Raw genomic sequence first — 20,014 nt, 5'->3', positions numbered from 1 at the left:
TGAAGGCCTCGGTTACCTTTGAACTTGAAAAAAGGCCAATGACAAATTGGCAGACAGAATTTGCATGTCCCTCCCCCGGACATACGGGTATAAAGGGAGAGAATTGTGCCTCTGTTCATTCAGATTTCTTCTCCGGAGCCGTGCAGTTGTGCGTTCAGCGATGTGAGATCACTTACTGTTCCACTCACCTCTGCATATGAGTGTATGCTGCTGGATCTATCAGCGGCTTTCTCCTTCTCTGCACGGCAGTGCAGCTTTGCCCCTGGGCCCTTCGACAGTGCTGCTAAAAGAGAATATTTGTAAAACAGATTATTTTCTCTAAAAGAGCAATACACAGCTGGTGTTGAATGTCCTTTTCAGGATGCATCTTTGTAAAGATGCCCTTCCGCCCCTGTGTAGTTCCTGGATGCAGTCGATTTCTCTCCGCTCCTGACGGTCATAGACGGTGGATGGATGGTTCATGTTCTCACTGCAAGAACTTAACCATGGTAACGTTGCGGTCGCGGATTTCCTTCTTAAAGAGGAACGCCACTACAGCCACCCCTGTGTCGCTCCTTCTTCCCACAGGATTGAGGACGACCCCCATGAACCATGAACCACCTGCCCCCAGTCATGCTCGTTGACTTCCGTAGAGCTGGATGATGAGTTCGCCGCTGCATCGTAGAGCGTTCTGGCATCTGACGTGGAAGACAACTTCGGGTCGGCACGCCCAGTCTGAGGGTGACGTCCAGATGGCCGTCATGCTTGCCCGGGCCACCGTCAGTGTGGTGTTGGACTGGAACCCTCCATCCTCCCCGCAGCATTCATGGCTAGACGATTGGTTCCTTGGTTCCAGGCACCACTCACAGGTCCCTTTCTTCCAGGAGGTACATGATGAGCTGATGATGTCGCCACTATTGCTGAACCTGGTCGAGATGCGGGAGGTAGACAAAGCTCGCTTTCTCAACGCCCCCATCTCCCACCTCGGTCTATTTGGTGACACCGTCGACGACTATGCCCAGCAGTTCCCAGCGGTGAAGAAACAGACGGAGACCATTTCCCACATCATGCCCTGCCGGCATTCCAGTGCGGGCCGTGCTCTGTCTGCTCGCCGAGGGCATCCTCCTGCAGCTTCCAAATGCCAGGCAGCTACCCTTCAACCTGGGGACAGCTCTCAGCCCCAGCATCGAGCACCCCGCAGGAAGCATACGCCCCCGTCTCCCGAACATCCTCAAGGACCCGGAAGCTTCCCAAGAGTTCCTGAGACGGACGACCCAGGGAACGAGATGTTTGTTCAGGAGCTGGTAAGTAAACCACTCCGTCCCCCGGTGGAGAGCTGGGAGGAGAATCCTTATTTGAAGTTATTTTCTTTGCCAGCGGGAGACCTTCCTCAAATTCTCCACGCTCCAATTCTCCAGGAGACACAAAGGGAGAATTGCATGGAGATGCATATGCAGCATCATTCTCCAAATAGATTGCGAGCCATGAAACTAGCGCCTTGATGCTCATGCGCTCACATTGAGCACACTCCGCATCACTTAACGCTTCTTAGATCAAGCATTGCCAAAGCATGACAGGCAGTGATCGTGCCCATCTTGTGGTGGAATGTGTCTACCACAGGGAATGCACTTGCAATATTCCATCCTGAAAAGGACGTATATAACGCAAGTGTTGCTCTTTTAGTCAGCTTTGTATGCCTGTATAAAGAAAACACAAAACAACAATATTTTATCAATAGGGTTACCCAGGGAACAAAATATCCTTCTGCTGAACCAAGAGATCTACAGTATATTCATCTCTGAAGGAGAAGTTCTGAGAGGCTGCCGTTCACATCAGCGTAACATTGAGTGACTGACTTGAAAGGGAACATTCTGTTAATAAGAACATGGTATATACAGTATGTGATGGTTCAAACACTCTGAGAATTAGCCAGATTTTTTTAATTGTGAGATACATTGCATATTGAGTACATTAAATATAATATTTGAATGAAACGTTTTGAAGGTAGGATTCATTTAAATTCTTAATTTACAATTTGTAACCAAAGTAACAGCATAATACTCAAGTGAAAGCAGCTCTCTAAGTATGATTACACTAGAATAGCTGTACTGCTAATTAATTTATATAGATTTATATATTTATAAGAGTGGCCCCAAAGGTATTTGGACACTTAAGCCCAACTTAAAGATATTTGAATGCCACTGCATTATAGAACAAAATATCAATAGAACAGTAGATATCCATCCATCCATCCATCTTCAACCGCTTATCCGAAGTCGGGTCGCGGGGGCAGCTGCTCCATTAGGGGGCCCCAAACTTCCCTATCCCGAGTCACATTAACCAGCTCTGACTGGGGGACCCCGAGGCGTTCCCAGGCCAGTTTGCAGATGTAATCTCTCCACCTAATCCTGGGTCTTCCCCGAGGCCTCCTCCCAGCTGGACGTGCCTGGAACACCTCCCTAGGGAGGCGGCCAGGGGGCATCCTTACCAGATGCCCAAAACACCTCAACTGACTCCTTTCGACGCAAAGGAGCAGCGGCTCTACTCCGAGCTCCTCATGGATGACTGAGCTCCTCACCCTATCTCTAAGGGAGAAGCCCGCCACCCTTCTGAGGAAGCCCATTTCGGCCGCTTGTACTCGCAACCTAGTTCTTTCGGTCATGACCCAGCCTTCATGACCATAGGTGAGGGTAGGAACAAAAATTGACCGGTAGATCGAAAGCTTTGCCTTTCGGCTCAGCTCTCTTTTCGTGACAACAGTGCGATAGAGCGAGTGCAATACCGCCCCCGCTGCCCCGATTCTCCGGCCAACCTCCCGCTCCATTGTCCCCTCACTCGTGAACAAGACCCCGAGGTACTTGAACTCCTTCACTTGGGGCAATACCTCCTTCCCTACCTGGAGTACGCACTCCATCGGTTTCCTGCTGAGAACCATGGCCTCAGATTTAGAGGTGCTAATCCTCATCCCAGCTGCTTCACACTCGACTGCCAAGCTGATCCAGTGAGAGCTGAAGGTCACGGACCGATGATGACATGAAGACAACATCATCTGCAAAAAGCAGCGATGAGATACCCAGCCCACCGAATCAAGCACACCTTCCCCACCTCGACTACGCCTCGATATCCTGTCCATGAATATCACAAACAGGATTGGTGACAAAGCGCAGCCTTGGTGGAGACCAACCCCACATGGAATGAACTCGACTTTGTGCCGAGGACCCGGACACAGCTCTCACTTTGGACGTACAGGGATTGGATCACCCTAAGAAGGGACCCCCACCCCGTACTCCAGCAGCACCTCCCACAGTCTCTTCCGGGGACCCGGTCATACGCCTTCTCCAGATCCACAAAACACATGTAGACCGGATGGGCATACTCCCAGGCCCCCTCCAGGATCCTTGCAGAGTAAAGATCTGGTCCGTCGTTCCACGGCCAGGACCGAAAACCGCATTGTTCCTCTTCAATCCGAGGTTCGACAATCAGCCGAACCCTCCTCTCCAGCACCTTGGAGTAAACTTTACCAGGGAGGCTGAGAAGTGTGATACCCCTGTAGTTGGCACACACTCTCTGATCCCCCTTTTTGAAGAGGGGAACCACCACCCCGTTCTGCCACTCCTTAGGCACTGTCCCAGATTTCCACGCAATGTTGAAGAGGCGTGTCATCCATGACACCCCCTCCACATCCAATTCTTTCAGCATTTCTGGTCGGATCTCATCAATCCCCGGGGCTTTGCCACTGTGGAGTTGTTTGACTACCTCAGTGACCTCCCCCAGGGAAATAGAATCTGATCCCCCATCAACCTCCAGCTCTGCCTCTAGCATAGAGGGCGTGTTGGGATTTAGGAGTTCTTCAAAGTGTTCCTTCCACCGCCCAATAACCTCCTCGGTTGAGGTCAACAGCATCCCATCTTTGCTGTATACAGCTTGGATGGTTCCCCGTTTCCCCCTCCTAAGGTGGCGGACGGTTCTCCAGAAGCACTTTGGTGCGGACCGAAAGTCCTTCTCCATGGCTTCTCCGAACTTTCCCCACACCCACTGCTTTGCCTCCCTCACGGCCGAGGCCGCAGCCCTTCGGGCCTGTCGGTACCTTGCAACTACCTCCGGAGACCTCTGGGACAACAAATCCCGGAAGGCCTCTTTCTTCAGTCAGACGGCTTCCCTGACCACCAGTGTCCATCACGGTGTTCGAGGGTTACCACCCCTTGAGGCACCTAAAACCTTTAGGCCACAGCTCTCCACCACGGCTTCGGCAATAGAAGCTTTGAACATTGCCCACTCCGGTTCAATGTCCCCAACCTCCGCAGAGATGCCTGAAAAGCTCCGCCGGAGGTGAGTTGAAGATCTCACGGACAGGGACCTCCTCCAAATGTTCCCAGTTCACCCGCACTACTCTCTTGGGCTTCCCAGGTCTGTCCAGAGTCTTTCCCCACCCCTGACCCAACTCACCACCAGATGGTGATCGGTTGACAGCTCTGCCCCTCTCTTCACCCGAGTGTCCAAAACATATGGCCTCAGATCCGACGACACGATTACAAAATCGATCATCGACCTTCGGCCTAGGGTGCTCTGGTACCACGTACACTTATGAGCATCCTTATGTTCGAACATGGTGTTTGTTATAGATAATCCATGACTAGCACAGAAATCTAATAACAAACATCCACTTGAGTTCAGATCGGGGAGGCCGTTCCTCCCAATCACGCCTTTCTAGGTGTCCCTGTCATTTCCCACGTGTGCGTTGAAGTCACCCAGCATCACTATGGAGTCCCCTACTGGGGCCCTATTCAGGACTCCATTCAGGGTCCCCAAGAAGGTCGAATACTCTGAACTGCTGTTCGGTGCATATGCACAGACAACAGTCAGAGTTTTCCCCCCCACAACCCGTAGGCATAGGGAGGCGACCCTCTCGTCCACCGGGGTAAACTCCAACGTAGTGGCACTCAGCCGGGGGCTCGTGAGTGTCCCCACACCCGCCCATCGCCTCACACCCTGGGAAACTCCAGAGAAGAATAGAGTCCATCCCCTATCCAGGAGTACGGATCCAGAGCCAAAACTGTGCGTTGATGTAAGCCCCACCAGATCCAACTGGTAACGCTCCACCTCCCTCACCAGTTCCGGCTCCTTCCCCCCCAGTGAGGTGACATTCCACGTCCCCAGAGCTAGCCTTTGCTGCCCGGGCCTGGTCCGTCGAGGCCCACGGCCTTCACTGCCACCCATATGGCAGCGCACCCGACTCTTGCGGTTTCTCCAATGGGTGGTGGGCCCAAGGGATTAGAACACATTATATTGTTTAAAATTAAGATAAAGTATCTGGACACTTTCTGATTGTTAAACATCAGTGGAAAGTTCCAATTTTTTATGTGAACTACTACTGTGGTTACAGTGCTAGGACACCTACTGTATGTGAACCTCTGGGGCACTGACCTCATAAATCCACTAAAAATCATCTTGCAGTTGGTTAGAAGTAATTTCAAGAATAGCTGAGAAGAATTTTTTTATTTTTGACGTTCAGACGTTTAAGTGTGACTTCAAAACTTTTTGGGGCTACTAATATATTGAGTCTTTGCTGGGATGTCATGTTTGAAATTATTTGAATTGTTTGTAGTTAATAAACAGTGATGACATCCACTCTGCATTCATGGGGATATTGCCACTGTATGTATGTATGTATGTATGTATGTACAGTATGTATGTTGAGAAACAATTGGTCACCACCGAGAGGTTAGCTGTGTCAACTGCCACTTAAACATCTTCCACTTCCATGTTGAAATGATATAGTGGGAAAATGACTCAGGCTCTGATGGACTGGACATGGCAAGGTTCTTTTCACCCCTCTCTTCGTTGACCTAATTAGTTATCAGTCCATCCAACTATCCATCTATTCATTCACCATATGTCTATACCACACAATCACTGAAAAATCACCTGCTTGTTTATCTGCTGCAGTAGCCTCGAAAAGATTACATTTCTGTTCCGATTAGTTGTCATAGGACTCGTAAAGATTTGTGTGTCTCTAAAGCTGTCCATATGTAAAAGTGGTTAGATTTTAGATGCTGTGAATGTTTATATTGTATGTTTCAGTGTCTATCCAGCAGAGGTGGGGGACTCGAGTTACATGACTTGACTCGAGTCGCAAATCTAAGGACTTGAAACTTGCTTGACTAAATTAAGAAAATTACTTGACTTTGACTTGAGAACCAGCGACTCGAGACTTGACTTGACTTGACTTGACTTGAACTGCATGATTCGACAATGACTTGAATGTTTTTTATTATTATTATTATTTTCAACAACTTATTATAAACAGTAATGAAATGCGTTTAATAAAATATTGAACATCAATTAATTCATATGCAAAAATGTAAGCCTGCCAGCACCACTGATCTGCATCTGCAGTTAACGCTGCGCTCACAACGCGCCAAAATGACAGACGATTGTCGAGTTCCCAAAATAATCTCCTTTGGATAAAAAGATTTCGAATTAGACCATGTGAATTGCCAGATGCACAATATGCAACGCAAAAATTTCCGATACAACCACCACAACCTCGAATTTCATCAGACGTTTCAAAAACCACAAGGAAAGGTAAGCAAATAATTTCATTATCATTTCATTATCCAGAAAGATTCATATGTAAAATGTTTGAGGGTTGTCAGTAAATTAAAATGATTCATGATTAATCTCATGTTTTGTAGTGTGACAAGTGTGCCTTTTCTAAACCTTCTCAACAGTCAACAATATACCATAACCATTTGTTGGCAAAATAAAAACATAACAGGCAGATTTGCAGTCACAACACTTTATTTAAAACGTGACAAGTACTATAAAATATACAGAATGACTCGAGATGAAATCCAAGTGCTCTCATAGTTATTATTACATCTGAAGACTTTAACTAAAGCCCTTGAATGTAATACCTTTATGAATATTTTATATAAATGTATCTCTGAAGGGAACGTCTAGGTTACGTATGTAACCTCCGTTCCCCGATGGAGGGAACGAGACGTTGTGTCAGAGAAGCGACACTAGGGGTCTCTCTTGAGCGCCGATATTCACCTCTGAACTATGAAAAAAGGCCAATGAGAGTTGGCACCCAGTATTTGCATGTCCCGCCCCCGGACATACGGGTATTTAAGAAGCGCAAATACGGGAGTTCATTCAGGATTTTTCTGAGGAGCCGGAAATGGTCCGGCCACAACAGTGGCTCGGCTCAGCGACGTGGCAGGGGAGACACAACGTCTCGTTCCCTCCATCGGGGAACGGAGGTTACATACGTAACCTAGACGTTCCCCTTCAGTCGCTCTCTCCACGTTGTGTCAGAGAAGCGACACTAGGGGTCCACTTATAAAAGTGCCATGCGCTGAGCCGTGTACGTGAACTGCTGATACAGGAGCGAGCAGGTATTCTTACGTGCAGGACAACCAACTGTATCAGGCTGCATGTACCCTTCCCCAATGCCCCATTTAAGCCATCAGGATTCCTTATCGTTACCCTGGAGGGGGGAACAAGGTGCTGGCCGCCAACCTGGGAACGGGCCAAGCCTGGCCGGGCCTCTTTTCTCTCTATGTTTCTCGTATAGAGCAACTAAGGCCGGGGCCCTTACACGCATTGAGGGAAGGGGGTCTTAGCCCTTATTCAGGGCGGAGAAGACCCTGCGGAGGCCACGCCTACCCGAGAGGGGAGGCAAGTTTAAGTGGAAAAACCATCAGAGGCCTGACTTAGGGCCTATGTGGAAAAGTTGATGGGGTGGTGGATCCAGCCTCATAGAGGGGGGAACATACAGCATGGCAACCGAGGCAGCCGTGACTGCCTAAGGGAAACACGGGAGTCCGCTCGCCAGAGTGGACAGAACCGTGGTGTTACACACAGGGGGAGTCCGAAGGAGGCCTTACCTGTGGAGCACCTATACCAGTACAGGGTAGCTTGCGGTACCCGCAGTGGCTTGGGTCGGCGAGTTCCTCCGCTGAACTGCGACCCACGAGGGCTAGGGAGGAATCAACCAGTGTCCCAAACCTGGGATCTCCTGGGAATGAAGGCGTACTGTTTCCCCTGGTTAGGGGGAAGGACGCTAGGTGCAAGCGATTCACCCGGTCAGATCGTGGGCATGCTACCGAGTTCTACGGGCTCGGTACCTGAGAAAACACGGGACGATACTGACTCAACTCTGAGATTGTAGAATCTCGCAAAAGTGTTAGGTGTTGCCCAGCCCGCTGCTCTACAAATGTCTGCTAGGGCAGTGCCCCTAGCCAATGCCCATGAGAACGCAACACTCCTGGTGGAGTGGGCTCAGACCCGCAAGGCGGGGGCACGGCCTGGGTGTGATAAGCCAGGGAAATGGCGTCGACAACCCAGTGGGCGAGTCTCTGCTTGGAGACAGCGTTCCCTTTCTGCTGTCCCCCAAAGCAGACGAAGAGCTGCTCAGAGCGTCTGGTGCTCTGTGTGCGGTCCAGATAAACTGGACACAGCAGTGAAAGGGCTGGGTCTGCCTCCTCCCGGGGCAGCGCTTGCAGGTTCACCACCTGATCCCTGAAGGGTGTGGTAGGAACCTTGGGCATGTAGCCCGGTCGTGGTCTTAGGATCACGAAAGTGTCTGCCGGACCGAACTCCAGGCAAGCATCGCTAACATAGAACCCATGCAGGTCCCCGACCCTCTTGATGGAAGCGAGCGCGATCAGCAGGGCAGTCTTGAGAGAGAGGGCCCTGAGTCCAACTGAGTCAAGCGGCTCGAAGGGGGGTCTCTGGAGTCCCGTAAGGACGACCGAGAGATCCCAGGAGGGGAACAGGTTAGGCCGGGAGGGAGTTACCCTCCGGGCACCTTTTAGGAACCTGACGATTAAGTCGTGCTTACCAAGAGACTTGCCATCTACCGTGTCGTGGTGGGCCGCGATAGCGGCGACATACACCTTGAGGGTGGAGGGGGACAGCCTCTTCTCCAGCCTCTCCTGAAGAAACACGAGCACTGACCTAACTGCGCACTTCTGCGGTCTTCGGCTCGGGAAGAACACCAGTCCGCGAACAGATTCCACTTTAGAGCGTAAAGATGCCTGGCAGAGGGGGCTCTGGCTTGATTGATTGTATCTATGACGGTCGATGGTAGGCCGGCTAGATCTTCCGCATCCCATCCAAGGGCCAGACGTGGAGGTTCCAGAGGTCTGGGTGCGGGTGCCAGAGCGTGCCCCGTCCCTGAGAAAGAAGGTCCTTCCTCAGGGGAATTCGCCAGGGAGTGGCTGTCGTGAGGAGCGTGAGGTCCGAAAACCAAGTCCGGGTGGGCCAGTAAGGGGCTACCAGAATGACTTGATCCTCGTCCTCCCTGACCTTGAATAGCACCTGTGCAAGAAGGCTCACTGAGGGAAATGCGTACTTGCGCAGCCCCGCAGGCCAGCTGTGTGCCAACACGTCTGCCCCGAGGGGAGCCTCTGTCCGGGCATACCAGAGCGGGCAGTGGCAAACAGGTCTACCTGAGCCTTGCCGAACCGGTCCCAAATCAGCTGGACCGACTGGGGGTGGAGCCTCCACTCTCCGCCAGGCAAGCTTTGTCTTGACAGCGTGTCCGCTATCACATTGAGGTTGCCGGGGATGTGAGTGGCGCGCAGTGACTTGAGTCGCTGCTGACTCCAAAGGAGGAGACGACGGGCGAGCTGTGACATGTGGAGGGAGCGTACTCCGCCTTGGCGGTTTATGTAGGCTACGACCGTGGTGCTGTCTGTCCTGACTAGGAGGTGTTTGTTCTGAATTAACGGGAGAAACTTCTGCAGGGCCAGAAAAACAGCCAGCAGCTCTAGGCAGTTGATGTGCCAGCGCAGCGGGCCTCGGTTCCACCGGCCTGCGGCTGCGCGCCCGTTGCACACGGTGCCCCAACCCAATTTGGAGGCGTCGGTTGTGACCAGAACGCATCGGGACACCTGCTGCAAGAGTACTCCTGCCCTTATAAAGCAGAGGTCTGTCCAGGGTTTGTAGGTTTGGCGGCAGGCAGAGGTAACTTTTACGTTGTGCGTGCCACGGCGCCATGCTCGTCTCGGGACTCGAGTCCGGAGCCAGTGCTAAAGTGGTCTCATTTGCATCAACCCCAGCGGCGCAGCCGCCGCGGAGGATGCCATATGCCCCAGGAGCTGTTGGAAACGTTTTAGCGGGACCACGGCGCCTGGCTTGAAGGAAGTGAGGCATTTCAGCACTGACTGAGCACGCTCATTGGAGAGACGTGCTGTCATTGAGACTGAGTCTAACTCCAGACCGAGAAAAGAGATGCTCTGGACCAGGGAGAGCTTGCTCTTTTCCCAGTTGACCTGAAGCCCCAAACGGCTGAGGTGGCTGAGCACCTGGTCTCTGTGTGCGCATAGTAACTCTCGGGAGTGGGCCAGTATGAGCCAGTCATCGAGGTAATTGAGTATGCGTATGCCGGCTTCTCGGAGCGGGGCAAGAGTTGCCTCTGCGACTTTCGTGAATACGCGAGGGGACATTGACAGGCCGAAGGGGAGGACTTTGTACTGATATGCCTGGCCATCGAACGCGAACCGTAGGAAGGGTCGATGTCGAGGGCGAATTGAGACGTGGAAGTACGCGTCCTTCAGGTCTACCACTGCGAACCAATCTAGATGCCGGACGCCAGATAGAATTTGTTTCTGGGTGAGCATTTTGAATGGGAGTTTGGACAAGGTCCGATTGAAAACTCGCAGGTCCAAGATCGGTCATAAGCCGCCGCCTTTCTTGGGTACAACGAAGTAAGGGCTATAGAGACCCTTCTTCGTTTCGGTTGAAGGGACAGGCTCTATCGCGTCCTTTAATAGAAGGGAGGCGATTTCTTCGCGCAGGGAATGGGCATGTTGGCCGTGTACTGCGGAAAAATGTACGCCCACGAAGGGGGGCGGAGACCTGGCAAACTGAATTGCGTAACCGAGTCGAATGGTCCGGTGCAGCCAGCGTGACGGGATGGGCAGTGAAAGCCACACCTCTAAACTCCGTGCTAGGGGCACCAAGGGGACGAGTTTTTTGGACGTACCTGGAGGGCTTCGCAGCGGTGCGGAACAGGTAACGCGGCGTCGGGAGGCAATGTGGCGTCCCGAGGCTCTGGTGCTGAGAATAAACTCAAAGCACTTACCTTGCTCCGCGCATCCGGCAGGGGGCGGGTTCGTGACTGAGGAGGAGGTCTGATGCTAGCGTCCTCTGGACTCGTCTGAACCGGTGAACAGTCGTGGGGCTGAAGGTGGGGACACCGCGTCCATGGAGCCGGGACTGTTGAGGCCTGAAAGCAGAGTGCCGTGAGAACGGCATTTGCGGGCCAGGTGACCCCAGAGACAACAAGGAAATAGCTCTAAAGAGCTTAAAGAATTTAACAAAAAATTCTCCTCCCGGCCCTCCACCGGGGAACGGAGTGGTCTTACCAGCTCCGGAGCTAACGTCTCGGTCTCTGGGTCTGTCATCTCAGGAGTGCCTGGGAGCCTTCTGGGTCCTCAAGGGGGTCCGTGAGACGATGGGCGTCCAACTTCTGCGGGGAGCTCAACGCTGGGGCTGAGAGCTGGGCCCACTCACTTGTTAGTTGAGGTGGAGCACCACTTTCTTTCTGTCTTGAAAGCCGCAGGAGGACGCCCTCGGCGAGCAGACAGGGCATGGCCCCTGGCGGCAGGTTTGCGGCAGGGCAGAATGCTTTTTTTTGCTTGAAACTAGCCTTCGTCTGTTTCTTCACCACTGAGGACTGGTGGGTGAAGTCGTCAAGTGGTGTCGCCGAATGGACGGAGCTGGGAGACGGGGGCATTTGAGAAAGCGTGCTTTGTCTGCCTCCCGTACTGCCTGTCCATCGTTGCGTTTCTGGACCACGGGGTGGCCATCGCCTGTTTGAGTGCAGTTCCTGCAGCACGTCAAGAACAGGACCACCCAAGTGCAGATTTTTAAGTGCCCTGGCCCGGTGGACTTGCAGGAGGGGGCCATGGCATGCAGGTGGGGAGCGGTCTGGGACCGCTGAACCACCGAGGGTAGCGAGAGCGGAGGAGCAAGGAAGCTGGGCTTGCTCAGCTCGTCATGCACGTCCGGGAAGGAATCCGGGGGGGGGACGCGGCCGTGAGCGGCGCACATGCCCGCGGAACCAATTAAGTCCGGGGAAGCATAGCGGACCTTCTTGCGTCAGGCTCAGACTGGGCGGAGACCCGAAGGTGGCGGCCCAGGTGAGTTATCCGCATCTGATGCCACTGTTACGCTCTCCGATGCAGCTCGAGGGACCGGACGGTAGGCTGTTAAGCGGACCGCACTAATCCCGAGCACGGGGGAAGCAGGCAAGCGTGCCGGGGAGGCGGGGGGTTTTCAAGGGGATTTATCCGGCGTAAGCGTCCCGTTATTCTCCCCAGATCGTTCTCCATCGCCCGCGGCGCCTGCCTCAATCCCGTAGGAATGAGGCGAGGCGCGGGGTTGGCTGAAATGGCTCTCTCTCATTACAAGAGAAAGCAGAGATCGCAACGCTGCCGCGGTTATGTTCTCACACTGAAAACATAACCCATTGGAGAGAATGCTCATCCCGAGCTCGGACGGAAACAAGCAAGCGTGCAGGGGAGGCGGGGGGTTTCGAGGGGGTTCACCCGGCGAAACGGAGCCCGTCACTGTCCCCAGATCGTTCTCCATCGCCCGCGGCGCCTGCCTCAATCCCGTAGGAATGAGGCGAGGCACGGGGGGGTGGCTGAAATGGCTCTCTCACTACAAGAGAAAGCAGAGATCGCAACGCTGTCATGGCTATGTTCTCGTACTGAAAACATAGACCATTCATAAAAACGCTGCCTGCGTGTGATCACAACCCAGGAATGCAAGGCAGTTTTTATGGCCGTCAGAGGTGGGGAGAATCATCGCATCCAGAAACTACACAGAGGCGGGAAATCGTCTTTAAAAAGACGCGTCCTGAGAAGGACGTTCAACGCCGCTGTGTTTTGCTCTTTTAGAGCGAAATTCACTCTTTCAGAATAACTCTTTCGAGTTGTCTGCGCTGTCGAAGCGCCCAGGGGCAGGAATGCACAGCCGTGCACGAATGAGAAAGCCGCTGTTATGCGCCGTCAGATCCAACAGCATGCAGAGCATCAGAGGATTAAACAGGAACTTGGTGTGTAACTCGCAGCAGACTGCATGCACGACCATCGGCTCCGAAGAAATTTTCCGAATGAACTTCCGTATTTGCGCCGCTTAAATAACCGTATGTCCGGGGACGGGACATGCAAATACTGGGTGCCAACTCTCATTGGCCTTTTTTCATAGTTCAGAGGTGAATAGAGAGACCCCTAGTGTCACTTCTCTGACACAACATGGAGAGAGCGACAGAAGGGGAACTAACTGACTGTCTTCAGAAAAGTTTCTATGGCATTTTCTTTTCATCTTACCGCCGTATAATGCCTAGTAAAGTATTGTTTATAAGCGCAGGGCTGCTTTGAGTACGCGTTACCAGGGTAACAGCTATATTTCTGCTGCATTAGCGCCACCTACTGTTGGAGAGTGAATTAGCATTTTCATTCAGTCCGTCTGCATTTTTTACACAGCATACACGCAGCGTTGTACATTTTAACTGGTTAATTCTAATAATAAGGTATCTAGAAGTATTCACAGTATTTTTAAGTGCCCACGATAAAAATACTGTGCATGTTCATTAACGCAATTTACTAATAAATATATAAATATATATATATATATTCTTTACATATATTCAGATATATTTTTTTCAAAAATGAACCTCTATTTATTTTAGAAATGTGGCTTGACTTGAAACTCATCAGGACTCGACTTGACTTGCTTGAGGTGAGTCACTGACTTGACTTGCTTGATTTGTCTGCACTGCACTTGAGACTTAACTCGAGACTTGATGGTTAAGACTTGAGATTTGTGACTTGAACATGTGTTACTTGCTCCCACCTCTGCTATCCAAACATAAGAATGGTTTATGTCAACACTACATACACATTTCTATGAATACTAATAATGAGATTACCCCAAAACAATTTTTTATGTATATAGGGCCTGTCACAGAGACAATCTGTGCTATTTCTTTGGACATGCATTTCAGTGATATATGTCAGGTAGTAGGAACATTTTATATTTAGTAAAAATACTAAGGCGCAAAATTACTTAAAGGAATATTCCGGGTTCAATACAAGTTAAGCTCAGTTGACATCCCTGTGGCATAATATTGATTACCACAAAATCTATTTTGACTTCCCCCTTATTTTCTTTAAAAAGAAATATCTGGGTTATACTGAGGCACTTATAATGGAAGTGAATGGGGGCCAATTTTTAAATGTTTAAATACTCACATTTTCAAAAGTATAGCCACAAGACATGATTTTAATGTAATAAAATAACTTACTAACCATTTCTGTGTAAAGTTAAAGCCAATTTTTCATTGCCATGACGATGTAACTACAACAAACCCTCAAACGACTGTAAAAATATTCAACTTTACAGCTCAGTAATATATGAGTTTTAAAAGATGAATTAATGTAAGTGCTTTTATAAAATTATAAGCTTCACATTTTGGCCTTTTAACCCTTCATAATTTGGACCAAATCACTTCCATTGTAAGTGCGTCACTGTAACCTAAATTTGTGTTTGTTTGTATTTTAAAACAAGGACGATTCAAAACAATTTTTTGTAGTAATCAACATTATGTAAAAAATGCTGTCGATTGAGAATAACTTGTTCTGAACCCCGAACATTCCTTTAATAGTTAACCACCTTTGCCCATAGTGTTTCAGCGCAAAAAGCTGCTTCTTATTCAGTAACCAGCCGCAATCTAGTTTAGGAAGGTGCATTCAGCATCAAAACAGCTTTGCATCTTAAATTAAAATCCTTTCTGCACAAACATGCCTCCTATCTAGGCAAAGTGGTCTCATTATAGACTGCACTTCATTCACAAAAATTGCAGAAAAAGTTTCCTTGCGCTATTACCGCTGAGAGACTGACAGAAACAGTCAGTTAAATAAATTTTATTTTAAAGAACTGTTTGTGTAATGTACTTTTTTTTCGTGGCATACAGTAATTCATCAAATAATGATCAACTGTTGGAAAAGAGCATTATAACCTGGCATATATCCAGATGTGCTGTGTAGTCAAGCACTTTTTTGGCATGTTAAATAGATGATTCAAGCGTCTGAATCACAGTGATTATGTGCAGATCACATTGGTCTGCTGCATCCTAACGCTATAGAGCACTCATAATCGGCCATCGAGATGGGAATTGCGCTTTGCAAATTGCATTCAGCACAGGTTTTGTGACAGCGTTTGAGCAGTTGCCTGCATATAAACCAATGCAGAAAAAGCATGTAAATAGCCAGTGCTTTTACCAGCCGCAATTCATTCTAAGTGATTACACTAAATTAATAAAATAAATTATTATTATCTGCTTTTAAATACATTGATTAGATGTACATGTGTCTCATTTCATTGAAACCCCCATTCATGTCACCATGCAGTTACTGAGCATATCACCTGCCTGTGAGAGCCCATGCACACATGATAATGATGACCCAGTTGAAACGTCCAGGATCAAGAAATGCTCGTACTGGATCTTCAATGAATGAACTGGCACTATGGTGAATTTTTCAGTTATGAAGGCACTGGAACTGAAATCGGATATCAATGCCATAAATGTGTTTGATTGTGAATCTGAATAAATATTATTTAGGCTTTGTTTTTAAGATTTTAAGTTTTAAGTGTACTTATACATCACTCATACGCTTAAAAGAGGAATACTTTTCATTGCAACATTTTATAATTGTTTTTTTATTTGACATTTCGTTGCTACATATTTATATAAATTAAGAAGTTATTTAAAGGATGAGAGAGTAGTGCGTTCCGGAAGGGGTTGTGGGAGAGCATTCCCAAGTTGAGGAGCAACAGTTATAAATGACCTGTCTCCCATAGAAGACAACCTAAACTTTGGGATAAATAGGAAGTTTGCACCAGTAGACCTTAGAGTGTGAGCAGGAGTGTAAGGGTGAAGCAAATCAGATATCTACTGAGGAGCAAGTTTGTGAAGAGCCATGAAAGTTATTACCAATATTATGTATTGAATGTGATAGGTAATTGGTAACCAATGGAGCTGTCCCAGAATGGGAGTGATGTGTGCAGACTTTTTACTAGAAGAAAGAACTCTAGCTGTAGAATTTTGGATGTACTGTAGGCTATTTTGGGTCTTAGTGGGTAACTCAAATAAGAGTGAATTACAGTCATCCAATCTAGAGGAAATGAACGCATGGAAGAGTGTTTTTGCATCATTCGTGTTGAGACAGGGCTTAATAGCAGTACCATCAACTTCCAAAGTAAGGTCTGAACAGCATGATATCAATGATTTTGGGCCCATTATTAAAATCTCGGTCTTCTCCGCATTGAGCTTCAATAAGTTAGCATCCAACCAGAGTCTTAAGTGGAGGCATGTAGATAATGATGGTGGTGGGAATGGTGTTGAAGACCTATAACTGACATAAATCTGAGTGTCATCTACATAGCAATGAAAACTAAGGCCATGTTTCCAAATAATTTGGTCAAATGTAAGGACATAAATTACAAAAAGAAGGTGGCCCAGCACTGACCCTTGAGGGACCCCTCTTAAAACAGATGTAGATGTGATTTGTAATTCTGTACTGAGACAAACTGCTGCCTGTCTTGCAGATAAGATTTGAACCAATCATGAGCAGTACTGGAGATGCCTATAGCTGACAGATGATATATAGATGATAGTCTCTATAATAAAAATAACAATCATCAGTCAAGTTCACAACTGTCCATATATCACTTAGCTTTTCGAGTAATTTACATTTTGTTTTTTGTTTTTGAAGAAGTGATCTTTTTTGGAAGGTTTTGCAAAATCATTCATGCATTTAGTTAATCAAATAATTGTTTTGAAGCATACTACTTTATATTGTTTTTTCCAACACATTCCATGGCCTTTATTTTTTAACAATTTTAGTAATTTCTAAGTATCAGTGTATCATGTTTAAATTTTTTTTTTTGTAATCTTATGAATGAGAAAGAACGTATCCAGCGCATTACCACAGCTTGCAAAAACAGTCAGTATTTTATTAGAATTGTTTTGGTCATGCGACCTTTGTCAGACATTAAACATGGTAGTATAAGCTGTGGTATGGTATTGTGTTGGGGATTGTTTTTCTCTTTCATAATAGCTGATGTCTTATGCACCTACTAATAACTTTTCAGGTGTAAAAGGTCTATTCAAAAATGTATATATATATATATATATATATATATATATATATATATATATATATATATATATATATATATATATTAATATAATTGTGTACTAAAGGATATCGGTATGTTCTGAATGGTTTTCTTACATTCTAATTTGGCAAATGACCACATGCGCATGACACAACTAAAATTAATAGATGATATATGATGATATTTAGAGTATCTTTTTATTTTCCATTGGAGGCAATGGAATTTAACTGATGAGACTGATGAATGTGACTTGTGAGTTCTATGAAAGATGCTGGTGAGAAAACCATTCAAATTAAGTGTTTTAAAAATGTGCAACCCTAAATGTCTTGTGGCCAAACACCACCAATTCTCTATTCGTACAGTAAATAAATGTACTGGGCCAGTATGTCATTTTGAATACATGTGACCTTTTAAATGTATGTGTCTCTGTACATTTTCAACAGTTTGACACCACTGATTACAGCTTAATTAATTTTTTTCAACAATTGGCTTTAAAAAAGAATAAGAAAATGCTTAAAGAAAATCCACTATTTAAGAAATTTGTAAAAGGCAAAATTTGCAAAAGAAACACTGGTGTCAGGTTGAATACAATCCAATTCACTGTTAAAAATGTTTTGATTTTAGTGAATATGAAATTTTGGGAAGCAGGGTACAGTGACTGTGCCTAAACACAACCTGATTAATTTGGCTTCTAATAATGACTCTTAATTGTTATCTGCAGGGATCCAGTTTCGTCTCCCTACTACCCGTAGTGTGGATCGAACAGAAACCACCACGCCAGGTAAAACCACCATTTCTAGTGAAGCCATACCACATAGTGTGCTTATCAGTGCCAATTAGGTGTCAGAGGGGCTGACACAGCTCATATTCAGTCCTTTTTTACATTTTTAGAATTTCTACTGTTAAATCACTGTGCTGCTGTTTAATTGTATCTTATCATGCACCACAAGTACTGAATAGCTGTTTTTAATGGAAACCAAACATCTGTTGTATATAAAACAGTCACGCTTCAAGTTTTATCACCAACTAAAGCTGCTATTAAAATTCAGAAAACACAACTTAACACATGTTTTAAAACACATTTAGGCAAAAACATCAAACACATTTACACCGGCAGACCGGAGCGAGTCCTCTGACCTCTGGTGGATGGAACACCCCTCCACATTCTGGCAGCCGGTAGCGAGTCCCTCCGCCCCTGGCAGTGGCTCCACCATTCCAGGTGGCCGGCAGAGAGCCCCTCCTCCCCTCGCGGATGGCAGTTGTTCCTCTATGTCCAGGCGGCTGGCAGCGACTCCTCTATCCCCTGGCATATGGCTGCGGCTGCTCCTTTGGGTGGACGGCAGTAGCGAGGTCACCACGACAATGCATCCCTCCTCCTTCCCAGGTTTCAGAACCGTTCAAATGGGCAAGGAGGAGGCGGGAACTGGCTGAAAGGTCAAAGTAATATTTAATGAAACAAAAAGACACAAAACACAAACACACACACACAGCAATACGACCTATGAGTTCAGCAGCTGCACATGGAAGAGGCGCGGTGGTAGGTCCCGCCACGAATTGGGGGGGGCTCTACAAACACAGTGAGAGAGGGAGAGAGAGCTCTGCTCAAGGGAGACGTGGGTCTGCATACAGGGAATATATGTCACAGTATATGAACTCGACTGGGAGTAAAAACACACGTTTTCACCTCAGGGAAGGTGCTATACACAGTCGATACACCCGCCCAGCTGTTCCGTATTACCGAACTCTACCTGTTCGTACCTGAAAGAACACGGGATGAAACTGGCTCAACCCGGAGATTGTAAAATCTCGCGACGGTATTGAGTGTTGCCCAGCCCGCTGCTCTGCCAATGTCTGCTAGAGAGGTGCCATTGTCTAGCGCCCTTGAGTACGCCACACTCCTAGTTGTGTGTGCTCGAACCCGCAAAGGGGCGGGCACGGCCTGGGTTGGTAGGCCAATGCAATGGTGTCCACAATCCAATGGGAAAGGCAGCGTTCCCTTTCCGCAGTCCACTAAAGCAGACAAAGAGCTGCTCAGAGCATCTAAAGCACTGCATGCGAACCAAGTAGGTGTGCAAAGCATGCACCGGACACAGTAATAATAGGTCTGGGTCTGCCTCCTCCCGGGGCAGCACTTGTAGGTTCACCACCTGATCCCTGAAGGGGATTCAGCCTCCGGGCACCTCTGAGGAACCTGATGATCAGGTCGTGTTTCCCTAGGGACTTACCATCCACTGTGTCATGGTGTGCGGCTACGTATACCTTCAAGGTGAAGGGGGACAGCCTCCCCTCCAGCCTCTCCTGCAGGTCTTCGCGCCGGCCCAAGAGATGGCGGGGGTGGGGTGGGGTGGTGGACCGCTACACTTCTGAGAACTGGGCTCGGGTTGAGGCGGAGCCGCCTGGGCTTTTGCCGCCACAGGGGGATGCCCTCGGCTAGCAGACGGGGTGCGGGATCTTGAGCTGGGTGAAGTCCTCAATGGTGTTGCCGAAAAGTCCAATCTGGGAGATGGGCATGTTGAGAAAGCGGGCTTTTTTCAGCGCCCCTCATTCAGCCACAAGTGGCGTTCCTGGACCACCAAGGTGTACATTGCCTGACCGAGTGCTCTAGCTGTGACTGTCGTCACCCGGAGGGCGAGGTCAGTCACTGAGCACAGCTCCTGCAGCACAGCTCCTGCAGCACAGCTCCTGCAGCACATCAGGATCAGGTCTACCCACGTGCAGGTGGCCTGTCCAGCAGCACTGTAGGCTTTGGTCGCCTGAAACCAAACATACATACACCACATACTTCTACATGCTCTGGAGGGGAGCGCCGGTCGATCCTGCCAGGTGGCGGCAT

General features: G+C 48.4%; 1 protein-coding gene across 1 annotated transcript in view; it reads left to right on the top strand.

Moving 5' to 3' along the window:
• The window catches only part of LOC127624121 (disks large-associated protein 2-like), a 115,984-nt gene that overhangs the window by 64,115 nt on the left and 31,855 nt on the right, over nt 1-20,014 (top strand). Inside the window, exon 5 of the mRNA XM_052098790.1 lies at nt 17,903-17,962. Within this exon, the coding sequence (XP_051954750.1) occupies nt 17,903-17,962 (60 nt within the window). The remainder of the gene's footprint in view (nt 1-17,902; nt 17,963-20,014) is intronic.

Source organism: Xyrauchen texanus, chromosome 30, assembly GCF_025860055.1.
Source record: "Xyrauchen texanus isolate HMW12.3.18 chromosome 30, RBS_HiC_50CHRs, whole genome shotgun sequence".
Lineage (NCBI taxonomy): Eukaryota > Metazoa > Chordata > Actinopteri > Cypriniformes > Catostomidae > Xyrauchen > Xyrauchen texanus.
The sequence above is the reverse complement of the archived record's forward strand: the minus strand, read 5'-3'. Positions and strand labels throughout refer to the sequence as shown.